General features: G+C 39.2%; 1 protein-coding gene across 4 annotated transcripts; it reads right to left on the bottom strand.

Moving 5' to 3' along the window:
- Nucleotides 1-3,583: 3,583 nt before the first annotated feature.
- ARRDC3 (arrestin domain containing 3) lies at nt 3,584-21,668 on the bottom strand. 4 transcript variants are annotated; one of them, XM_067569158.1, is made up of 8 exons: nt 21,175-21,668; nt 16,951-17,032; nt 14,177-14,324; nt 12,447-12,549; nt 11,847-12,103; nt 11,185-11,347; nt 10,207-10,361; nt 3,584-8,255 (listed from the first exon to the last, which is right to left on the bottom strand). In XM_067569158.1, exons 1-8 carry the CDS (start codon nt 21,452-21,454, stop codon nt 8,199-8,201), a joined length of 1,245 nt encoding a protein of 414 aa, XP_067425259.1. In that variant the 5' UTR covers nt 21,455-21,668; the 3' UTR covers nt 3,584-8,198. The 4 variants fall into 4 exon arrangements, with proteins under 4 accessions (XP_067425259.1, XP_067425261.1, XP_067425262.1 ...); XM_067569160.1 differs by lacking the exon at nt 14,177-14,324 and having other exon boundaries at nt 3,585-8,255; nt 21,175-21,230; XM_067569161.1 differs by lacking the exons at nt 14,177-14,324; nt 21,175-21,668 and adding an exon at nt 17,673-19,173 and having other exon boundaries at nt 3,585-8,255.
- Nucleotides 21,669-22,276: the final 608 nt, after the last annotated feature.

Here is a 22,276-nt window from a genome sequence, read left to right as displayed (position 1 = left end):
TTTACAAATTATTTAAACAGCTCCTCTGCCTAGCAATTATCAGTTGGCAATTTCCTGAAGGCATCACAGTCGACACGATTTTGAGGAGGGATCTGATGGAAGACAGGATAGCGGCTGTATCAGTTAGTTCTGGGAGAGCATTACATGCATAAGGGGTGAAATGAAAGACAGTTGTGTAGAAAATGGGCCAATGGGCGGTTGAAACTGGCAATCAATAAGTTACAAAAGCAGATAAAACAGGAGGCACTCAGTGGGTAAGAGCCTAAAAGGTGAGGACGAGAAAGTACATTTGACGTGGCAGAGAAGGGAGAGTCATTGGAGGGATTCAAAGAAGTTGGTGACATGGTTAGGAGAATGGGTAAGGAAGAGTATTTGAGTAATTTTGTAAAGGAGGAAAGGCCAACGAAGAAAAGGTTACAATAGTCAAAACAGCAGCTAGTGAGGGAGATTCTAGAAGCTAGTTTTAGCTGTGTGTACTGAGAGAGAAGGCCAACTCTTGGAAATGTATATATTAATGGTAACAACCTTTGCAAATTTACATAAAGCTAAAATTATATTTTTAACCTCTAAACTGGCTAGGTGTAATGTACTAATCATTTCCATTTAGGAGTGTGCTTAATGATATAATAGATACCTCACAAACAATAAAGTGAATGGAGCAGACCTGTATATGTATAGTCAGAGTATTTGTCACAATAAAAATAAGGACCATCTGTACCACACCCTGGTTGCTCTACTTAACATTAGGCTATTAAACAAGCATCTATAAGAGTTTTTCCTGTAACATATTTGAATGTATTAAATAGCTTCCAAACACAATGAGACAAATTGTACTTTGTTTGCATCAATGTAAACAAAGGTTAGAATTTGGCTATCTCTTGTTACCACAAACAAGACCTTGAATAAATTTTAAAATTTTGGCATTCAAGTAAAAAGGCACTGCTCTTCCAAAAATCTGTGTGAGATACATATTTTTATTTAAAACCCTTTCATTCTGAAGAGACATCATGAACCTAAATCCAATATAGAAGTCTTAACCTACATTGTTATTAATAAGAGTTATTAAGATTGAAATAATTTTTAAAAATCCAATTAAGATTCCAACATTTTATGATTATTTCATCTCTGAAATTCAGTAATGTTGACCAACAAAAATAGACTGGCCAGGAGAGCTAGGCATATAGGGCCTGATCTAACAAATCAATGGCCTGTGAATTAGGCCCCTAGCAGGGGTGTAAATAATCACATAAATTATTCATCAATTAAAAAAAACCCAGAAATAATTAATTGAAGAGTATTTCATAATCTGTAGAGCTGATTGAATCTTGGGCACATTTATTTATGACTCATAGTTTGTCAATTGGTTTGGGGGGAAACTGGAAAAAAAATTATCCATGAGTATTCTAAGGACTAGCTCTACTGATTTGTTTATTTTTTTGCTTATGGACACAGAAAGTCTTTGCGACAAGACAAAGTTCAGGATCTGTCAAACCTGTGTACTACCTATATTGCTATATGGATCAGAAACCTGGAGCCTCTTACAGGCAGACTTGGAACAGCTATAGGTATTCCATATATGCCGTCAGCACCAAATCCTGAGCACAAAGTGGTTTGACTCTGTGAAATGTCACTCAATCGCAAAGATCTGGCCATCTTTTAGTTGTTCATTATATTAAAAATAAATAAAAGGAGCACAGTTACATGCTTTTCACCCACATCGCAGGATGGACAAAAATATAACCTGTACAATATACTGTGCTCTTAAACTTTGCTGCACAAAGGCTGCACATTCTCATCCTACCTGTCATTGCTCATGGGGGCTGTCCCAAAGATTTGTAGATTTACAGAATTGAGCCAGAGCTGGGATCTTCATTATACACCATCTGGTGCGATGCATTAGTCACTCTGGCTGGTGCAATGGTTCTTAGTGGCCAATGTGCCTTTGATGATGATCCACTGATCAGTTTCACCTGGAGCCTTGTTATTTGACTTTCTGGTTCTGGAGCACAGTCCTGTTGTTTGAATTTACAATACTGCAAAGAAATGTTTTGATTGAAAAAACAAGCTAATTTAAAGAAATCTGATGGAAACAATTATATTCCTGCTAGGAGCTGTAGTCATCCCTTCTTTTTTTCTACCTTGTAATAATGTTGCCTTTTACAGCCAATTTACAGGGTAGGTTTGTGAACCAGTGAATGACAGCACTTACTTACCCACATTCACACTGGAATTTTACTTATCTCAATAATCAGCTGACAAAACCTTTGGCTTCATTATGGCCACTCAGAAATGCTTGAGTTTGGTTTGGAGAAAAATGGGCCATTAAAGGGCACTTCCTTAGCCCAGGGCCTGGCCTGAGTAGCCAGGCCAGATGCTGGGCTGACATAGGGGAGGAAACGGGGAGAAGAGTTTTCAACAAAGGCTGTGGAGACTACTTTAGTTCCTCCATATCCTGCCCCACTATCCTTAGTGAACTCCAATGCAGGAAATGAGTTCTGTGATATGCCTTGGGACACTTGGGTGCCTCCCTCCACGTCCAGCCCCTTTTCTTGGACCAGGGATTCACGCTTGTTTGGGATGTATGGTGTACATTCACATATGCCCAGGGCACAGACTTGTTGCTTCATTTCTCTTGAGTACTGATTTTAAACGTAGAAATGTTGAGATAAATTATTTGTATTGTATTTTTCTGTGCTGTTGCAATTTTTCTCTCTCTTCTCTTGGATCACCCCTCCTGGCTGCCTAATCACACCTGATTATTCCTTTCACTGTTTCTCTTCTGTTTCTTACTCCTTCATTGCCCATTGTCATTGCTCGCTGAGGAGGGTTGCGTTGCCGAGTGCTCACAAAGGATCTTTCTACAAAAAAATTACTGACCCCCATCCAGAATTGGCCCTGCTCTGAAATGGGTCAGGGTTAAAGACACATAGTTCAACTGGCAGATTTCTCTGGAGCATGTGGTGTCTGTGTGGAAGCTCTTCTTCTGCCCTAATGTCCACTGGTTCAGATGATGAGAATCTAGCTCTAAAAATAGCAGCTTATAGTTGGCAGAGGGAGCTTCAAAAACCACCTGATTATTTTGATAACAAATCGGGTACTTTTTTTCTATACCTAAGACTCCAGCAGTCTAAGAGACAAAAATTCTTCAGCCAAGGTCAAATTGCATTGCAGTCTAATGGTACGTTTGCCAGGTAAGCACGTTTCACTAGAAGATCTCAAAAGTGAAGCTTATTTAAAGCATCATTCAGTTCATTCATTTAGTACAGGGCACTGGTACCTTTTAAAATGTTGGGGCTTTCTGAAGACTTTTGTTCACATTCTATTGCAAACAAAGTCTTTAACTGGATTCTTGGTATCATCAACCAAGAGGTGGGGGGGATTATGATGACTTTTTATAGCCTCTTCAGCCAAGCGTGCATCACCCAAGATGGCTGCCCTCTTAACTCCAGTGTCCTGGAAAAATCTGTATTTGGCCCCTGCACCTACCTAGTGTCCCATCAGAGTCCATGTGGAGTTCATTGTTTGATAGGGGTCCAGCTTATCCATCAAATTGACACTATACACTTCACTTCCAGACCTAATCTCTTCTATGGTATTGCTCTGCACTGCTAAACAAAGGTGGCTGTAATTCAATGGCGGGTGTTTGTATTGGTTAACTTTGTAAAGCAAATGGAGATATAAAACATTATATGCATGTGTGCTAGCCAGGCAGTCTCTGATAGGTTGATCAACTTTTAACACTGACAGATCTTATCTGGAAACGTGAATACTGAAGGCATTAAAATTTGTCACCTCTTTCACCACTGAGAGAGCATGGACTGGTAACTACATATGAACATAGTCAAAGATGTCAAAAAATAGTGGATGGGTACCGTCTATTTGCTATATCTGTGCCTGGCACAAACCTGTACACATGTACAAAAGTGATCATGACATTTTAATAGCTAAAAGAACATAAAATGCATTCACATTTCTATAGAATATATTCAGAGGTCAAAACTTTGATAGTAATTCCCAACTTGACAGATATTGCTGGCAAGGAACTTGCTCTTTAGAAGGGATAATGGTAAGTCATTTTAGCCTTAAAATGCAGGTTTTGCAAGAAAAGATTTTACCAAATTATTAGAATGGTTTGTTTTTTATATGTCAGTGAACAGTAATTTTAGTTATAACATTCCCACACTGTTGGAAACCTAGTCACAAAACAATTGGATTAGTGCAAGCAAAAACCAGCATATCCAATTTGAGTGAAAGGCAAAAAGTTAGGAGTTAAAAAATGTTTTTAAAATAATATAAATTATCACTAACAAAGACATAAGGGATTTCTAAGCATGTGTATCTGCATGCACAGGAATCTTAGTTCTGGCATTTCCAAATTTGAGTGCTTAAATTTGCTTTTTTTCTTTTTTTTTAAGCTACAATTTTATGATGTGCAAATGCAGCATTCCTCCTCCCAATTAACCAGCCGGTAGAGCAGGATGCAGAGTTGAAACAGTGGATTATATGTCTAAGCAGCTCCACCTTCCGAACAGCATAGCTGAGCATGAAGATTGGGCAGGTCCTTTCTGAGAAACAATGTGGCTAAGTGATTGAATCGTCAGTTTGCTCTATTAGAGTTGGCTTCCATTCCCAACTTGTGTAACTGGTCTTTGAACTGAGGCCTTGCTCAATAAAGGGTTGTGAAGGCCACAGAACTTTTACTACCAAAAAGTAGAAAAAGTGAGTCTAGGAGTCATGGCTTTTAGCCCAGTGACCTTTCCCTTAGGCCAAAAGATATTTTGATACGTGAGGCAGAGAATCCATTTTGCCAGAGGTTCAGCTGTGTGTGGTATGCTGCAACAGGACGCCATGGCAATATATTCATTGTTGGAATACTGAGAGACTTTACTAGTCGGTATCCAGCAAGCTTTAGTCAACAAAACACAGAATCTGGGAGATGGAAATTTTTAATAGCTTGTAGCTGCCCAATATGAATAAGGGCAGCAAAAGGCACCTTCCTGATTCTGACACAATCTGCTGAGTTTCCAAGATCCCGATGCAAATCATGGAAGCATTATTCTTTTTTAAGCATCTGTAAAATGTTGGTGCTGAAAAACATTAGCCATTCCTGAATAGGAGTCACTATGGTTCCCCCTATAAACTACATATAAACACAGTCTCCTAAGTAAGTATAAATAATTATAAGTAATTAGTACTTTCCTATGTGGGAAGTCAGGATAACACCCTTACTGCCACCCGATAGGTCACTGGGATAGCTGCATCATAGCAGTTGGTGTGGCTGAAGTTTTGCACTTGTGTTGCTTAAATGGCTGATCTCAAACTTTTGGTCAATTGTTCAAATGGAGACAATCTCAGGACTGAGAGCCCTATTGGTTAGAATTTCCCAGCTTGTCATGTAAATATTAAATGTTCTTAAGCCATGTCTTCTCACAAATAATTTCGTAACAAGTGTTTTGAAGCAGTCTACAGAAAGCTCCTCAAAACAAAGGTGGTGGGTTTTTTTTTTTGTTAAAAAAAAGTTTATTTTCCACAAAGAAGAGCGATAGGAAAAATTAAATTGTTTTCCACTTTTTTTTTCTGAAAACAGAGTCTACAAGAACATATTCAGCACCAAACTGGGAAAAAAAAAAGGGGAGGGGGGGCGTACAAACAGCTATAGAATATAATCCATAAAGCAAACATTTAATATTGCACTTTGTTTCTCTTAACATTTTGGATTCTACTTATTTTTTTCCTAATTCAAAAATCAGGAGTCTATCTTGAATACTGGGCTAACAACTGTGAAGCTCACATTTTATAATATCAGGAATTGACCAATATTTATGAAACAAGAAAAATGCTTCTAAAGAACTGCATAAAATACTTAAATGGAAAGGATCATTTGACATCATTTTTAGAACTTTAAATCTGATCACAGAGTTTGTGATTCAGTGCCAATTACTAAGATATTGGTCAATCCTGCTTTGTGTATCATTTTTCATTATATTGTGATAAGTACTTTAATGCTATGCATATCAAACAATTGTTCCCTAGTCTGTTCCAAACAAAGGGAAAAAACTAAAACCACCAAATGCCCTTTTATGCCAACAAACCCATCAGGGTTTTTTTTCTTTTTGAGGGGGAGGGACAATCACAAAATGGTCTAGTAAGATTTTAAAGAACAACCAAAAACACACCCCCAAACAAACCAACTTCAACTGCCTTATTATCTAGCATATTAGTTTGCTTGCTGAAGCCCAAACCCTTTAACTGAATCACTTAAAACGCGACTCATATTTACACTGGGTTTTTTTTTTCACCCTGTCATTTTTAAACATGAAGTGTCTTCCATGTTTTCATAAAGGCCACTTATGAAAAAGCCTATTTTGTTTTTTATGAAGCCTTAAAAGCAAGACAGCATTCCATCAGAATGTGCACCATGCCAGACTGAACTTTTATTTTCAACCACTTTGTAACGTGGAATAGACATGAATGTTAACTAGCCAACCCAAGAAACACTACTTCTGTTAAAAATCATGCTTGAATTCTTTCTGAAAAGTTTATACAGAAGCAGCTTTTGCAAATGAATCTACAAAAATTCCTAGTGCCTACATCCTGATACTTGTGCTAACTGGATCCAATGGTTCTCTGCTCCCCACCACCTCAAGTACTCTGACAGTTTATCCTTTCCATGTTGTGCAGGGTGGAAGCCCCAGTCTTCTAGCTGAAGTTTTGTACAATGTGACTGTACAGTTTAAATCCTTTTGCTTGGAAACGTGCTTTAGGTTCTTGAGGGCACCAAAGGGAATGCAATCAAGGCAAATATTCTAGCTAATATTCTAGTAGGGCTGGTATTTTTGATATTTTGGCCCAGTTTCATTTTTCTGAGAATCTTTTATTGTTTTACAATTTTGTAAACCCTGAAGATAACAAAATACAAAAGTGCACAAAAACTGAGCCATCTCACCAACCCTATCCTCTTCTAGCACTTTAAAATATACTTTATACTAAACTCACTATATATATGTATAGAATTGGTGATTAAGTAACTATGTATAAAAATAAATTCAATTTTCCCTTTCTACTCTCACTGGTTGAATCATGGACAGTGCGTGTTACTATTTCTTTTTAAAACTCTTCTTTAACTCTTGGCTGGTGTCTGCTGGTGCTGCCTTCTTTTAAGCTTCAAAACTTGATCAATATCTTCTGAAGTTGCAGAAAGATAAAAAGGGAACAAGGGTGCATTTGTTACTTTTGGGCATGTCCCTTTTCTAAATCCCCCTCTCAAATAAAAAACAAAGAAAAAGTAACAGTGCAACATAACACAACACACATAGCATTCCAACAGTTTGGCAAGTGATGAGTTCACCTGAGATTAAGTGATTTTAGGCAGTCTGTAACAAAATGTTTCTTTGCAGTAATAGTAGAAAGGCAACAAATTCTTAAAAGAACTCAAGAAGGTATACAATCTTGCAGAAGGTCTCTTATTATTCTTCTTCTGTTATTTTTTTACCCCCACATAACTGTTGCTTATCTACTACAGTAGGCTGAAAAACATACAGCAAGAAGGATTGGCTTGAAGGCATTTGATGTTTGTAAATAAATCCACAATAGGATCCAAGCTGAAGAGGTGATACATGATCAGCCTACTAGGACAATTCTGAGCATGTGCATAATGCAGGTAAAGTCCAGGCTACATTAAATTAAAAGAAAAAAAAGTCAGTGCATTTGTCATCTTAAAGTTGGGTTTTTTTTGTTTTTTTTCCCAAAGCTTTCGTTTTGCTCCTTGTTGTGCGGACCACAAACGAGTTAGAAGGGGTAACAGTCCAGCATAAATGAGAAAAAGCTGTAGTGACACTGAACCGCACAACATAAGCAATGCGCATGTGCAAATTTTCAAATCAGAAGAGGATGTCATCCCTCTCTTTTACAACATGGTGAGTGTTCCGACACATATTACCATAGGTTAATAAGGCTGCCCCTAGTATGTGCCAGTATTTAAAGGAGAAAAAAGCTCAGGTCTTCAAGCATGTGGAGCAGTCCTATGATGTTGTAGGCTTCAAAAGCATGATCATAGGTTGTTTTCATTTATTCACCGTTTTAGAGACAAGAGCAATACCACTTCCTCTGAAAGTATATCTCCGATATGATGCCTTGATCCTCAACACGGCTGAGATATGACTAAATATCCAAGTCAACACAGCTAGTGAATGATTCCTTCAACGAGACGGACAAGATGGTCTGTCATCTGTGGGATGATCTGGGTTTGGATCAATCTGAATGGAAGGGGAAAAAAAAGGAAATACATTTAATTTACAACCTTTTATTAAAAAAAGCTAAGAATCAAATTCACAAGTTACAGATATTGTGACAAATAAAAAAAAAAGAAAAAGATATTGTGCCCAATCCAAAGGTCACTAAAGTTAACTGAAAGACTAGTTGACTATAATGGGCTTTAGATCAGGTGACCAATGTTCCATATTGGCTTGTATCCAATACATCCATTTTAGTTTTGTGTATTTTAAATGCAGTGAAAGACTATTGCTGTGACCTGTTGATACCATGAGTTTAGGCATAAAGAGCTAATGATGTTAAGGTATGACAACAATGAAAATAATTACTGGACAAAAAAATTAGTATAATTTCTAATGATTAGTAAGGCATGAGCAATTTTCAGTTATTGGAATGTGTTGAATTGCTAGCTTAAATTATATTTTATATATGAAAAACTCTTTTTGCTAATGATATCACTGATGAACAACATACTCCACATATTTATCGAATGCAGTTCTGCATTCAAGTTTTGCTTGAAAATTAAGAGAAATAGGAGTAACACACTCATTTTTAGTTCTGGTAAAAATATTTAAGAACAATTTGACAGTTAATCAATTTCTGCCATTGAGGTGTTTCAAGGTCACAGAGCCTTGTTCTCCTGTGTTCTCATTTTCTGTAACATACTAGCTGGAAAAGAAAGCTAAAATCAGGTATTTAGTTTCTAATTATCTATCTTAGTGTACAATACCCACTGCCCATCACTGTACTATCTGCAAAATCTATGGGAGTTAGGCACCTAGGACCTTTTGAAAATCCCCACTAGTGCCTCTCTGCATACCTACGTACCTAAATACTTTTGAAAATATGGCCTTGAGTACCTTTCATGAAAAACAGATCAACGATACTTAAATCCATAGTTTAGTCCCTGGCTTGGAGTCTCTAGCATTACAAAATCAAAACATAGCTGGTTTGCTAGCGTTCCAGGAGTGGAATATTACCATTCTAGAATCTAAACTAATAATGTAACTTTCTTAACATGTGGTATCCATAAAAGTGCAGCTAAATAAAGGATATTCTTTTATTCTGCACAAATAGTTCTCTTTCTTGCCAGTTACAGACATACAACTTAACAGGTACTGATACTGTCTGCTCATTCCAGGGTGCTTTATAAATCTTAAAATCCATCCCAAGTGGCACTGAAGAATCTTGTATTTAAGACAGATTTTAAGTCAACCTGATCCAAGCATGTCACTTCTCAGCTGGAACACCAAATACACCACCTTTCAAACACAGTGAAAAGTGAGGTCAGCCTACAACATGGGATACAAGTTGAAGGCTGCTGATATGATACACATATTATTTTTGTCATGATTTACGATTAGCAGACTGAAGGTTATTGGCTCAACAGAAACAAGAGTAAATAAAGTGACTGAAGAATAATCAGCTCATGCCAGTGAGAAATTTGAAAAAAGTAAGGAATACCTTTTACTCCTACCTATGTTAGGGTAAGATGTGGGTGCTCTGAAAAAATCAGGCCATTTCTATTGTGGAGCTTACTTATAGGACGAGGACCAAAATGTTCATAGCTAGGTGTCTTAAATTAAAGCTCTAAATCCATATGTAGGTACCTTGAAATAAAAGTGGTCTAATTTTATTGTGTTTAAACAGCAGTGATCAGCACTTGCAGCTCCCACTTTATTGGACAGATTCTGCTGTCAGCTACACTGGTGTAAATCTCCATTAGTCAATGAAGTAAATGAAACACTTCAAAATTATACTGGTGTTAGTGAAAGAAAATCTTGCTCCATGTTTTGCTTTACTGGTTTATATTAATTTTAGGGGGGTGGAACACGAAAGTTCTGATTTTCTGCTCATTAAACTTTCTCCACTAGAAAGAAGAATGCAAAAACCCAAGACAGACTGTTGGGACTAACTGCGTTTTTGTTTGCTTACCTCTGAATAGAGAGGTGGAGGCAGAAAACGAAACTCCTGGATGTATGCAAATAATGGTCCTTGAAGTGCCCTCTCAAAATCATCACAAGCAGCTATGGGTACAAGGCTGGACTGCCTTTGCTCCTCTGTGACCACTTCTGCATAGCTAGGAGGTGCTGTAGGGAAAAGGTACACGCAGTTCGAACAACAGTTCTTATGCATGTCGAAATACATAACATGACAAATATTAAACTTTATAATTTTGCACTAGGTAGGTAGAAGTGTTCAGTGACAGGTATTAATGACACCCCATGCTATTTAACTTAAATCTAAGAAAATAAATTTACACTAAGACAGGTTGAGGATTTTCATCTATTTTGGCTCAATTGTCTCCCTGAAATCCAAACAGGAAACCCCACATTTTCTGTAGGAGGAGGGCAACCTCACATTCCTCTGGATCCCATAGAAGGCCTTCCGTGACCTGGGATTCATATAAGGAACTGGGCCAAAGACTAGGTAGACCAAAGGAGGGAATGGGGATGGACATCAATTCCCCCTCCAGTCATTTGGTGACTCCCCATAAAAGGTAATATAGACTATTACCTTTCTACAAAGCATTTGCTATGAAAGATCCTGGGGCCAGTGAGACCTTGATTGCATAGCTGCAGTGGGCTGCGCTACCTGTGAGGCAGAGCTGGTGGGGAAGTAGTCAAATTCCACAAAGATGGTCCTGTCCTTCCATGCATCCTGTGCACTGATTCCCTGGGGCTTGCTAGGTGTTGGGGAAGATGGGCTCCACTCCCTTTCTGGGTGTGGGGAGGGAAAAGGAAAATTCTACCCCCACAATAGAATAATGTGGGGGAGACTCTCAACAAAGAGGGATCCCTGAGATTTCCTCCTGCCCTATGGGTTTTACTGAGGGGAGGGGATGATCTGGGTTTTAATAAATTAGTGTTAATCAGGCTAAAAATCAGTTCAGGATTTGTACTGTCAAATTACCTTCAGGTCTTTCAGGGAGCGTCAATCCAAGCCAGTTCATATTCATGCTACACTGGCTGCTTACACTTGATGTTCTGCTGCCAAATGGATGTAGAGGAATAGTACCAATGACAAGTGGTAAATTAAGGAATAAATCCATTGCTCCAGGTATATCAACGTAGACCTAAAAAGTAAGTGACAAAAGGCCATGATTAAATGCTGAAACACATGGTCTTTGTGGTTTTATATCAGCCCTTTGTCTGATTTAGTGAACTAAATTCTGCTCTAAGATCCACATGAGTCTCGCTTCTGATACCCTCATCCTCCTTTGGCTCAATCCTGCAAAGTGTTGAGCTCCCTGAAGGCCATCCAAAATAAATGGAAATTGAGGATTCTTATTATCTCACAGCATCAGAGCCCAGCTGCACAAGTCTTCTGCTTACACTGCTTAGCTGACAGACAAATATTTTAAGATTTTCCATGGTTCAAGCCCTTAGTAAATTTCCTTTTGTGATATGCATTTGGAACTTAAAACTATTCATTATAATGCAATAAGGATTATTGCTGAAAATACAGGTTTCAAAGTCCACTAGCCAAAAATATCTAAATTTGAAACAAACTTGTGTGGATTTCTCCATGGAGACTATTCACATGTTTTGAGACAATCTGAACATTTTACTTACCATTAGTGAGTATTCCACACGGATTATACTACAGTCAAGGATAGAGGGGGAAACAGGTGGAATTTTCAACAGTTTGCCATTCCAGGTCTCTGTTTTCCCAGAAGACAGGGATTCCCCACGCAAGTTGGCAACAAGCTGTTTTACTTCCTTCATTTTCCCTTTGGCATAGAATGCCTGTGTTTGGTAAATGGCTGCCTTTGGCACCACCATACGGGAAGAGCAGTTTTCAATCTCAGCAAAGATCTGAATTGATTCACCTAGAATGAAAAAGGATTTCATATTGTTCTTGTTATATTACATAGAGATGTAAGAACATTTTAGCAAACATGGTTACAATGGGCCAGTTACTGAATTGAATGGCAAAACACCCATTGATTTCAACAGAAACAGAATCATGCGCAATGTGAGCTAATATAACAAAATGTGCAGGTTTAACAGAGACAGTTGTACTATAACAACTTGAAGATAGCTACCACTTGGTCCGTTTTGATTAACAGCGTGCTCACAATAACTTATTTACATAAGACCGACCACACATGTAAAAGGGTATTTTTTAAAATGAAAATAATTCATATTTTCTATAACTACTCTGCTACATACCTGGGGTGTAGCCCTTCCTTTCAATTTTGGCACTTAAGGATATTGGGCCTGAGGTACAAAACCAACAACAGAGAGTCTTTTCTTTTGTGCCTGCTTGGGGTGACTGCAAAAGAATAACAATAGATACCCACGATTAAATTTGGGTTCAGTGCAGAAGAGAAGTAGCTCTACAGAAATTTTAATCAACACAGAAAAATAAAAAAGCCAAATCCTGCTGCTTATTTTACTCATGAGAATAGTCTATTCACCTCAAAGGCATTATTGTGAGTAAAGCAAGCAAGTTTTGTCCTAATATCCACCACTAGCAGTGGTAACTGACTAGAGAGCCACCCCAAGTCATGCTCACCCTCCACTCCGACTTAATTTAAATTAGAAAATACTGTGTGCGTGATAGTGGCTTTTTAGCCCATATATCCGCAGCATACTGTCAGTACAGCCAGGGCCGGATTTACACCTTACGTGCCTGTAGCTTCAGCTCTCTTCTTCTGCCTACAGCTGACATTCATGTTTTCCACAGAGGGGGAATGTAGGGAGGGTGTGATCAGCTTGGCCAGCTCCCGGTGGGTGGGAATATGCTTATTCCAGGATCTGGCTTCTGGCCTGGCCAGAGGGCGGGGCCTCAGGGGGAAGAGGAGGAGCAGGGAGGTGGGGCCCCGAGAGAGGAGGAGGAGCAGGGTTCCAGAACTTATTTAGGACCCCCACGTTGGCCCTAGGGTAATCCACCATTGTTCAGGCACCCCTAGAATGTCAGCACGCTGGGCACTTGCCTACTGTGCCTAATTGGAAATCCAGCCCTGAGTATAGCTTTCCATATAATTATCCGTAATTAAAACATCTTCCCACATTTTCTACTGTAAAAATAAATAAATTAAATGGACTGATCCTGCTGCCATCCCCATCTAAGTTAATGGGATTTCTGTTGTTGCCCTACATGAGATCAGGGTTAAGGACCTGATCCAAAGCCCACCAAATTCAATGAAAATCTTTTCACTGTTTTCAGTGGAGTTAGGATGAAGCCCTGTGTCATCTAAAAAAAAATCCGATTTTTTTCATCCATACACAAAAGAAACCTATTTCAATGGACTTTATTTTAAATTGTGGTTTTTTTGCCTATGTTGCCATTTGAACAAAAAAAAAAAAAAAAGAAAAAGAAAAGAAAAAGGATTTTAGGCCAGATTGAAATGAGAGCATCTCACAAAAAAAAAAAAAATCAAAACTAAATGCAGTATCAAAATAGTTTAGTAAAATAAAATTTAAGGAAAATATTCTACAGAATTGTGATAATTTCTCCCCATTGGTAGACAATATCCATATTGAAGTTATGAATAATGCACTGTAGTACAATTTTACTTTGCATTTTTAAGTTAGCAGTCTATTGTTGAAAGATTCACAGGAGTCACACTGCTTCTCAGGAAACTATATTATTCTTTTTTAAATCAACAAAGAACAGTTAATACAATTTTCTCTTGAAAGAGAGATTTTCATAGTTTATCATGTATTCAGTTCACAGCTGAAGTTAAATGTAGATAATTTAAAAATAAGCAACTCCAAGTACTTGATGTTGGTTTTCAAAATGTCAACTATTCTGAGTTGCTCAAATGCCATATTTAAAGAATAGTTGCAGCTTAACGAGCAGATAATTAGTAAAAATTGAAGATTTTGATGTTGTTTCAGTTATACTTTTTTTGTATGCCAAAAAACAAACAATTAGTAATTCTGTCAATTCTTACCAGTAATGAAGGAGTGTTGATATCTATATGTTCAAAGACTGTAAATTCCTTCTTTAATTTTACTGGTAAAAGCCAAGGCCTGTGCAATTCGGCTTTCACCCAATAGCGCACACTGCCATGTCTGCCTTCGAATGAGGTAGCAAGTGGTCTGTGCAGGACACAAAGGTCAAAACTGAGTAAGTCTTTATCCTCTCTTTTTATAGTTATACAATTGATCAGAGTAAGAATCAATAAGTTATACTGTATTTTTTATGCTGCATAATATTTAAGCATAACTTATTTGCAAAGTTTCCATATTTCAAAAGGGATTAGTTTGGGAGAAAAAATCTCTGTAGTTTAATTTTAATTCATCATACAGTAGGTATGTTGAAATTTTCACTATTACCATAGGAATTTTGCTGGAACATGCCATCAGGACACACATTTCCTTTCAACTGGTAAGAGGCTACTTTTAAATTTAGAACATAGGAACACACACAGTTCTAAGACAAAGTAAGGCTAACGACTGTTCTAAAATTGGTATTAATTGCTTAAATCACTGTCTGTGGTATTCTATTTTGTAGATTAACTACTCTGAGTACAATTTAATTGTGTCTACATTCCTATCGTGTCTGATTCTTCCTTAACTAGTTTCTCTTGTTCCTGTAGTTGACTTTAGCTCAAGACAGCCTTGTTTAGATACTCCAAAAAGTATATAATCTATTTGCTTCAGAACTTTGTATATTTTAAATGACACTACCCTAAAATATCTTAAAAAAAAAAAATCTAGTAGCCCCTCTATGCTCTGAATGCACTGAATGTCACTGAAGACACTGGGAGTTCCCTCTATGAAAACGCTACATAACCAACCCCTATGTTTCTCTAACATTGTAAAATAACTAAAACCCTCAAATCTGTAGTATTCTCATTTCCTGAATTGTACTTCTGTATTTCTATATCTTAGAATTTCACACAGAAAACAGGAATTAAATACAGCTCACTGTCCTTATGTAGTGCTAGAATAATTTCTTTCAGCCTACAGTTCGACCCCTCTATTTGCACATCTGAGATACGTACTTGCTTTTTCTCAGTGCTCTTAAAATCCAGATTGAAGGGTTTTTATCTATCACTCCTGTTTCTTAACATTATCCTATTTTTCAGCATTTGACCAGTGAGCTTATACCATTTCTTACTCTTTCCACTCTAGCTTTATAGCCTCCACTTCTCCATACTAAGTTACTCTTCAGGCTTTTATCATCAGTTTTCTTCCTCAAGAAATTTAAAATGAGCTAATTTCCTGGTCCCTTTTAAGTCATTAAAACACTAAAAAAAAAAACACACACAAAAAAACCCTGAATGTTTTGACCTGTCCTTGTAGTATTTTATTTGTCTTTTCCTTCCATCTCAAACTTCTACATCTCTGAAGTGCAGTACCATTGGTTTTAATGTCCAACCTACTACTCAAGTTGTTCACTCATATCATGTTTACTTCTTGATTAGTTTCCTAAAGTCTAGTCCCAATTACAGCATGGAAACCCATTTTTTTGCAAAATGAGAACAGAATTTTGTGAACATGCAAGGAGAGTCTGTGTAATACAGTTTGACATAGATTTAAGCCGAAAGAGCATTTTGTATATTGGTAAATGATGTATTCATCTGAATGCCAAGCTGTTTTCTAGACTTTTCATACAGGTGGGTCTTTTTTTAATGTGTTCCTAGTCATATCTATTGGAAACTCTATAATATCACATTAGTCCAACTGAGACTGATCCTAAGCATCTGCAACTTCCATTGAAGCCAATGGGAAAGGCAGGGGCTCAGCATCTCTAATAATCATGAACTTTATTGGCTTTAATGTGGAACTTAAAAATACCATGCAAGTTGGCTATCCTATCTCAATTATTTCCATACTTTCATTTTATATTGAAAGTCTCCTCCTCTCTGCTTCTATTCTCCCTGATCTTTTATAATTACTCTCTAGCTCTCTCATTACTTAGTATCCATGGATATTTGAGTTAAACCCATGATGTTGAAGTTTCTTGTATATAAATACATTTCAGATCTTCTATTTTTTGTCATATTTGCATTTATGCACATATTAGCCACTTTCTAAGAGCGGCCATCCCATTTCTTTATGTCCTGATTACATTTTTGTTAACTTATTAACATTCCCTGACCTAATAACTGTTTCCTTGCTTATTTCTACCCTGCTTTCTGTATAACCACCCTCTTCAAATATGCATGTCCTTTTGCCCCCATTTACTAATCTGAACTCTCAGAGTGGTCTATGCCCATCTGTTCAGATGTAGTTCACTCAGTCACATCTGTTCCAAAATAAACCCAAACATACTGGTATTACATTCTCATCTCATCACTAACTCTCTTTATTTACATAAGTCCAGTAGAATCTTGATTCAGCAAGAAGTGATCCCAGCAACTCTGCAGAGTCCAGTGGCCAACTGATTCTTTTATCCTCCATTAGTGAGGAAAACATTGCATGAGATGACCAAGTGACAGACATTTCTCTTGCAACAGGTCCCAAAAGGGAATGATTGTTGCCCTTCAATCAATCAAGCCCTAATTTTCAAAATGTTGCCTCTTGGAATAAAAGCAACCTCTTTAATAGTTTAATAGGACTGTGTCCTTGTAGCATGTTTTAGTGCAATCCCTACCACCATTGAAAAGGGTTTTATTTTTGTTTTTCTAGCTAGAATTTTCCACATACAATGCTTGCTTTCATAAGTATGTACTTCAACATTATTTCATACAGCATTGGTATTACATGTGGTACTTACGTCTGTGGAAGCTCAAAGCTGAATGCATATTCATGCCTTCCTGAATGAATAGTGTTGAGGCCTTCTTCAGAATTGTCATCATCTAGGAGGGAAAAACCCAATATGCTATTCCACCTGTGAACATTTTACATACCACAATAGATTACATAGGTTTCTTTCTTGTATTGCAAGGGATTAACATACTTGTTACAAATCTAAACTATTAAAAAAAGATGTTTATGTTTTAGTAAGAAATATGACTAATCTATTTGGATTCAAGTGCCAATTTATATAAAACAAAAAATTGTTAAATATAGGCAACATGTTTAGAATCCATTTCCATAAAAGCACAGGTTAGCCATTTTAATCTAGAATAGTCTTGATTTGAACATAGACATGGATGTTACTATTATAATTCCAGTATCTATTTAAACATTACAAAATTGTAATGGGAATCACTTTTCAATAGAATTTTTAGATGTCTTAAAAGAAACAGTTGAATGTTATTCAAAAAGTAACTCCATATTATACTGAATATGGAGTCTGCTCCCGACTAAATTTAGCAATTCATCTTCCTTTTATTTCCTGCCTGGCAACAGACTTCAGAAATTAGACACAAAAAAACCTATCCTGTTCTGTAAAACCAGATTTGGACAGTACAAGCAAAATCAATGAGTGTGGAAGGTGGTTAACTACTACAAAATAACCAGCACTGTTTAAAGCCAACCTATCAGAAGTATTACAATTTAGATTCAGGTATCCAGGGTGGATCAGTTTTCCTCTAGTTCCAGAAAACAAGTTGACCTTCCTTGTTCTTATCCATGATTCCTTAATGTTACTCTGAAAGTCCTAGCAAATTGTATTTTATTGGATGAACTATAAAACTCGAGCAGCACCGACTCTTCTCAAAATGGAAAATGTGGCTATGTTAAATATAAATACTTCAGTGCAAGAGTTACAATAATTCAAATTAAGTGAGTTGATGGGGATGTATGTATGCACCACTGTCTGACTGAAAGATTCCTCACCAAAAAGGATGGGGGGGGGGGGAAGAGAAAGGTAGATAGGTTTTTTTAAAGTGTACTGCAACTCTGACTCATGCAACTTTTGATGAGGTGGAAAACAGGCATAGGATCTAGTGGATCAGATCATCCTTAAATCTACTAAGGGAGATTTATGTATGCACATCTCCAGCATGCGATGTCACGAAACAGCATCGAGCGTTCTCCACCGCAGGCTCATTTGAGTCTTTATCCTTTTTTATTTCGTAATCATTTCCTGGCACTAAAAGTTTCTCTCCTTCTCCTCCTTTCTGCCAGCTCAGCAATCCCACTCAGCCTCAGCAGCACGGTGATAAACAAGTGCTGAGCTGTCAATCACAGACCAGCCTAGAGCAGGAGAGGACCGGCCTAAACCGGCGCGAGCAGCTCCCCAGCCAGCCAGCCAGCCGCTCATATACATACAGTATACATTACACTAGCGCCGCCTCTGCTGCTCGGCAGCTCCCCCGCGCACGTAACCCGCCTGGCAGGCCGGGGAGGGAGCCGCCCCTCCTCGCCCGACCGAGCTTCCGCTCGGAGCCTGCACGCCGGCTGTCGCATGGCTCCTTGCCCGCGGGGCAGCCAAACCCCGCCTCCGACCACAGGCCGGAACCCGAAGCCGAGCCCAAAAGCACCGGGGCCGGGTGTTAAAGGGCAGCCCCCGGAGAGCAGCGTGCTCGGGGCTTTCGGAGCCAGGGAAAGGGTGGGCACGCCCGGCCTCGGGATCTGCTTCTCCCCGCCGAGCCGGCCCGGCCCGGCCCCCCGCCGCCCACGTGTAGCCTGGCTCACTGGGCAGTGGAACCCGGTCCGACTCCGGATCCGCCCGCTCCGGAACTGAGCCAGGCGGATCGCTCCTGGCTGTATTCATCACAAGCGCTCCGGCGTCCCGCCCCCGGCCGAAGAAGCCCACAGCTGAAGCAGCAGCCAGGCCCTGCTCATAGCGCAGAGCGGGTCTAGCCGGAGGGGCCGCGGCCGCTGGGTTTCTTCCCTCCCTCCCTCTGCCAGGAGAAGTGTTGCGTTAACACTGGTGTGAGTGCGGGGGGAGGGCCCGATCCTGCCCCTACGGTAGCGCCTCTCGGTTCAGCCGGGGCAGGAGGATTCAGGCCCCGAGCAGAGGCCGCCCCCTCCTCTCCCGGTCACCCCTTGCAGCGTGTCCGCTGCTGTGCGAGCCTCCTTCCCCCCGAGCAGCAGCAGCAGCAGAACCTGCTTCTTTGCTCTCCGCCTCCACCCCGTCCCCGGCCGCTGAGCTGTCCCACTCCCTTCCCTCCAATTAGCGGCGGGCATCGCCTTAGCAACAGGCTAACAAACCCCACCAGGCCAATGACTGAGCGAGCACTGGGCGTGGTCTCTGTTACCAAGCGGAGCCGAGGTGCCGGCAGCGCCGGAGCGAAGCTAACTCATTGAAACTCCCTGTCCCCATTCCATTCAGCAGTCCCCGCCTGTGCTGCAGATGGAGGATGGCTGAGCTGCATCTAGCTCCCACTGTAAGTGAATGCACAAATCACCGGCGTTTACGCAACACACCTTGCGCTTATTTACAAGGGCTTTTCCTTTGCAAGCTTCAGAGGTACTCTTCCTCCTTCCCCTACAAGCTTTCGTCTTCTGCCTCCTATCCGAATACAGCTATGTGAATGCTACGGGTGGAGAGAGACCTGAGATGTGTACTCACACATGCAATTTTTTTTAAAAGCCCTTGGAAACCTCTGCTCTGAAGCATGCATGCATGTTTGCACCTCTCTGATGTGGGGGCTATCCTGAGAGTGCAAATAATGGAGAAGGCAACTGCACTTGCATGGGTGAAACGTTTGCACGGGAAAGAAAAAAAAACAGCCTTTTAGTAGCTATATGCCTCCCCACCTTAGGCAGATAAATATAATTTACCTGCCTCCACCATTGTAACTGATAAACCTTTTCCGTGGCCGTGTAAAATGTTTGATCTACGGTCTGTGCAACATTACACTATATAACTTCTTTAGTGGTATTTTATTTCTTAGGCAGGGAAAGGGGAAAGTACCCTACTCATGCACTCATTTCTGCAGTAAATATACTACCTATAGATGTAAAAAGAGGGAACAGCCGAAAATTACATAAACACTTTAACATTTTCTTGTGCTAGGAATTAAGTCATCGCTATCACCTGACGCATGTAAACCAATCTGCTGAGAGGAGAATGAGCAGCACCCCCTCCCTCTCCCCAGTACTGGTCCCAAACAGGATTGAACCGCTTCTAACAAAGGGTGGAAACTTCAGAAAAACAAGCTTAGTCTCCTATACTTCCATAATGTAACGATTCAAACAATAGATGAACAATCCGAAGACCCATTTCTTTCTTGAAAATGCTTTACTAAACTAAATCAGATCATTTTCCACAGTACTTTTTCGTTTCCATCGGGGCTGGCACAGTAGGTTTCATTGAATGCAGGTTCCAGAACTCCCTAACTTAGAAATGATGCTCCAATTATATATAATGGACTCTAAATGGCCTTTCAGACAGACTTCTTTACAGCTGTCTCACTGACATATCGTGTCTTAAAAAAAATTCAGGTAATTTACTAACTTTGCTTTAAAGCAAAGGAAAGAAAAAACCACACGTGGAGTGCTGACTGCATATGTCAAAATAAACCACATGGAATCCTTTATCTGCCAACAATTATCTATCCTTAAAGAGTTATCACATATATAATTTGAAAATTGGAATGGTATCCATAAACGTCAGAAGTAGAATTCTATGCATGAATTATATCTCAGTATTTATCATGAGATGTTAAAAAAAAAATTCTAAAGCATTTACATCTCTCATTTCTGACTCCAGTTTTTCTTAATCCACTAGAGAAACAAAAACCTGGTAATGTCTATCAGATCTATAGGATAAAAGTGTTTTTACATTAAAAAAAAAAATACCCATACATTGGAAGTGCGTATGAAAGAAGCTCTGTCAAAGGACAGCTAGTTTAAAAAAGTCTTGTTTGTAGATACTTTGCAGATGCACCTCAATACAGTTTTAACAGCAAACGTCCATATAATCGAAATTGAAATCCCACAGAGGCATTGCACTTTTACTTCCGTATATGTTCTGGCTTTTAATAGCTATACATTACAAATGAATAGGTTTTGGAATAACCAAAAAGATGCAAGATACAAAGCATACCCTCTTGCATTCGAAATGATTGTATATAATTTTGTCTAGTGTAATAAAATGACTTACCTCTTTCGTGCCCAATTAAGATGTCTTTATGATTGAAATATTCTACTTCTTCAGTGTAATTCTGTGTATAGGCAGTGTTGGATCCAGCATTTCTTGATTCTGTCCAGCGTACTTTCGCATGTCCTCTTGCATGAATTTTAAGAGATTTTACTCTAATTTCCCCAGTAACTTCTAAATTGACCCTTCCTGAGACCGTGTCCCCACTAGAGTAGACGGGGACATTGCTGTCATTGAGACAGTCAAAGCTTATTGTCAAACTCTTCACCTTCCCCAGCACCATGTTTTATAACAAAGTCTATAAAAATATATTGTAAGAAAAAAACAACAAAAGTCAAGATCTCATATGAAATGTGATCTTCACTTTACACTGATCAATGCTTCTGCCATGCAAAAAGCTTGCAGGCAGGATCAGTGTATTCTCTACAAACACTTCATTGGGATTTCTAAAAAGTAACAGCACTAGACGCTGTTCACAGCTACTACCTAGCTCTGTGGTCTCTGTACAAAGACAAACTGGCTGCAGCCTGCCAGCTCACTTTAAGCTTTGTGAAAAACAACCGGAGTGCGCATGCGCCAGTTGCTGCTGCTGCTTTGCTTCCCTTCCCTTAAGTTCTGTCTTTAGTACAGTAGGTGTAGCAGAGAGAGGAAGGCTGTTCTGCTGCTGGGGAACAGAAGCTAGGGTCTGCTCCATTGTGTGTCTCCACTGGTGTGCTCAGTCACCCTAAACTCTTTAAACAAGCCTTGCAGATTAGTACCATATAACCTCTAATAGCAAGCGTGCAGCATTATAATACAGCAGAAAGGATAGGGGGAAGAGTGGGGCTAAGAGCCAGAGCTCCAACAGCTGATTAAGGACGCAGCCACAAACCCGAACCTCCCAAAGCATTTGCTTCTGGGTAGAACTGGAATGGGGGTGAGGGAGTTTGGAGGGCAATAAAATAAGGCACAAATGGGGGAGTCTGAGACATCCTTCATTCCAAAGAAGAGATTTTGGCTAGTTAATGTAATTCACTGCATCTAGTGTATTCCAGAAGGCAAAATATTTTCTCTTCAAACTATTTCAATGAGCAGGGAATAAAAGTCGATTTTGGCAGGAATGGTT

The sequence above is a fragment of the Emydura macquarii genome, unplaced genomic scaffold, assembly GCF_026122565.2.
Source record: "Emydura macquarii macquarii isolate MOO-44397 ecotype Brisbane River unplaced genomic scaffold, CSIRO-AGI_Emac_v2 contig_2897, whole genome shotgun sequence".
Lineage (NCBI taxonomy): Eukaryota > Metazoa > Chordata > Testudines > Chelidae > Emydura > Emydura macquarii.
Note: the sequence above shows the minus strand (reverse complement) of the source record. Positions and strands in the feature narration are given on the sequence as shown.

Bases quoted from the DNA above. Each gene is read 5' to 3' on its own strand.
- ARRDC3 (XM_067569158.1), bottom strand. From the start codon at position 21,454: ATGGTGCTGGGGAAGGTGAAGAGTTTGACAATAAGCTTTGACTGTCTC. The intron at 17,033-21,174 runs GTAAGTCATTTT...TTTCCCTCCTAG, and splicing joins CTTAATTGGGCACGAAAGAG to ATGATGACAATTCTGAAGAA. The intron at 12,550-14,176 runs GTAAGAATTGAC...ATTCTTTTGCAG, and splicing joins TCAACACTCCTTCATTACTG to TCACCCCAAGCAGGCACAAA.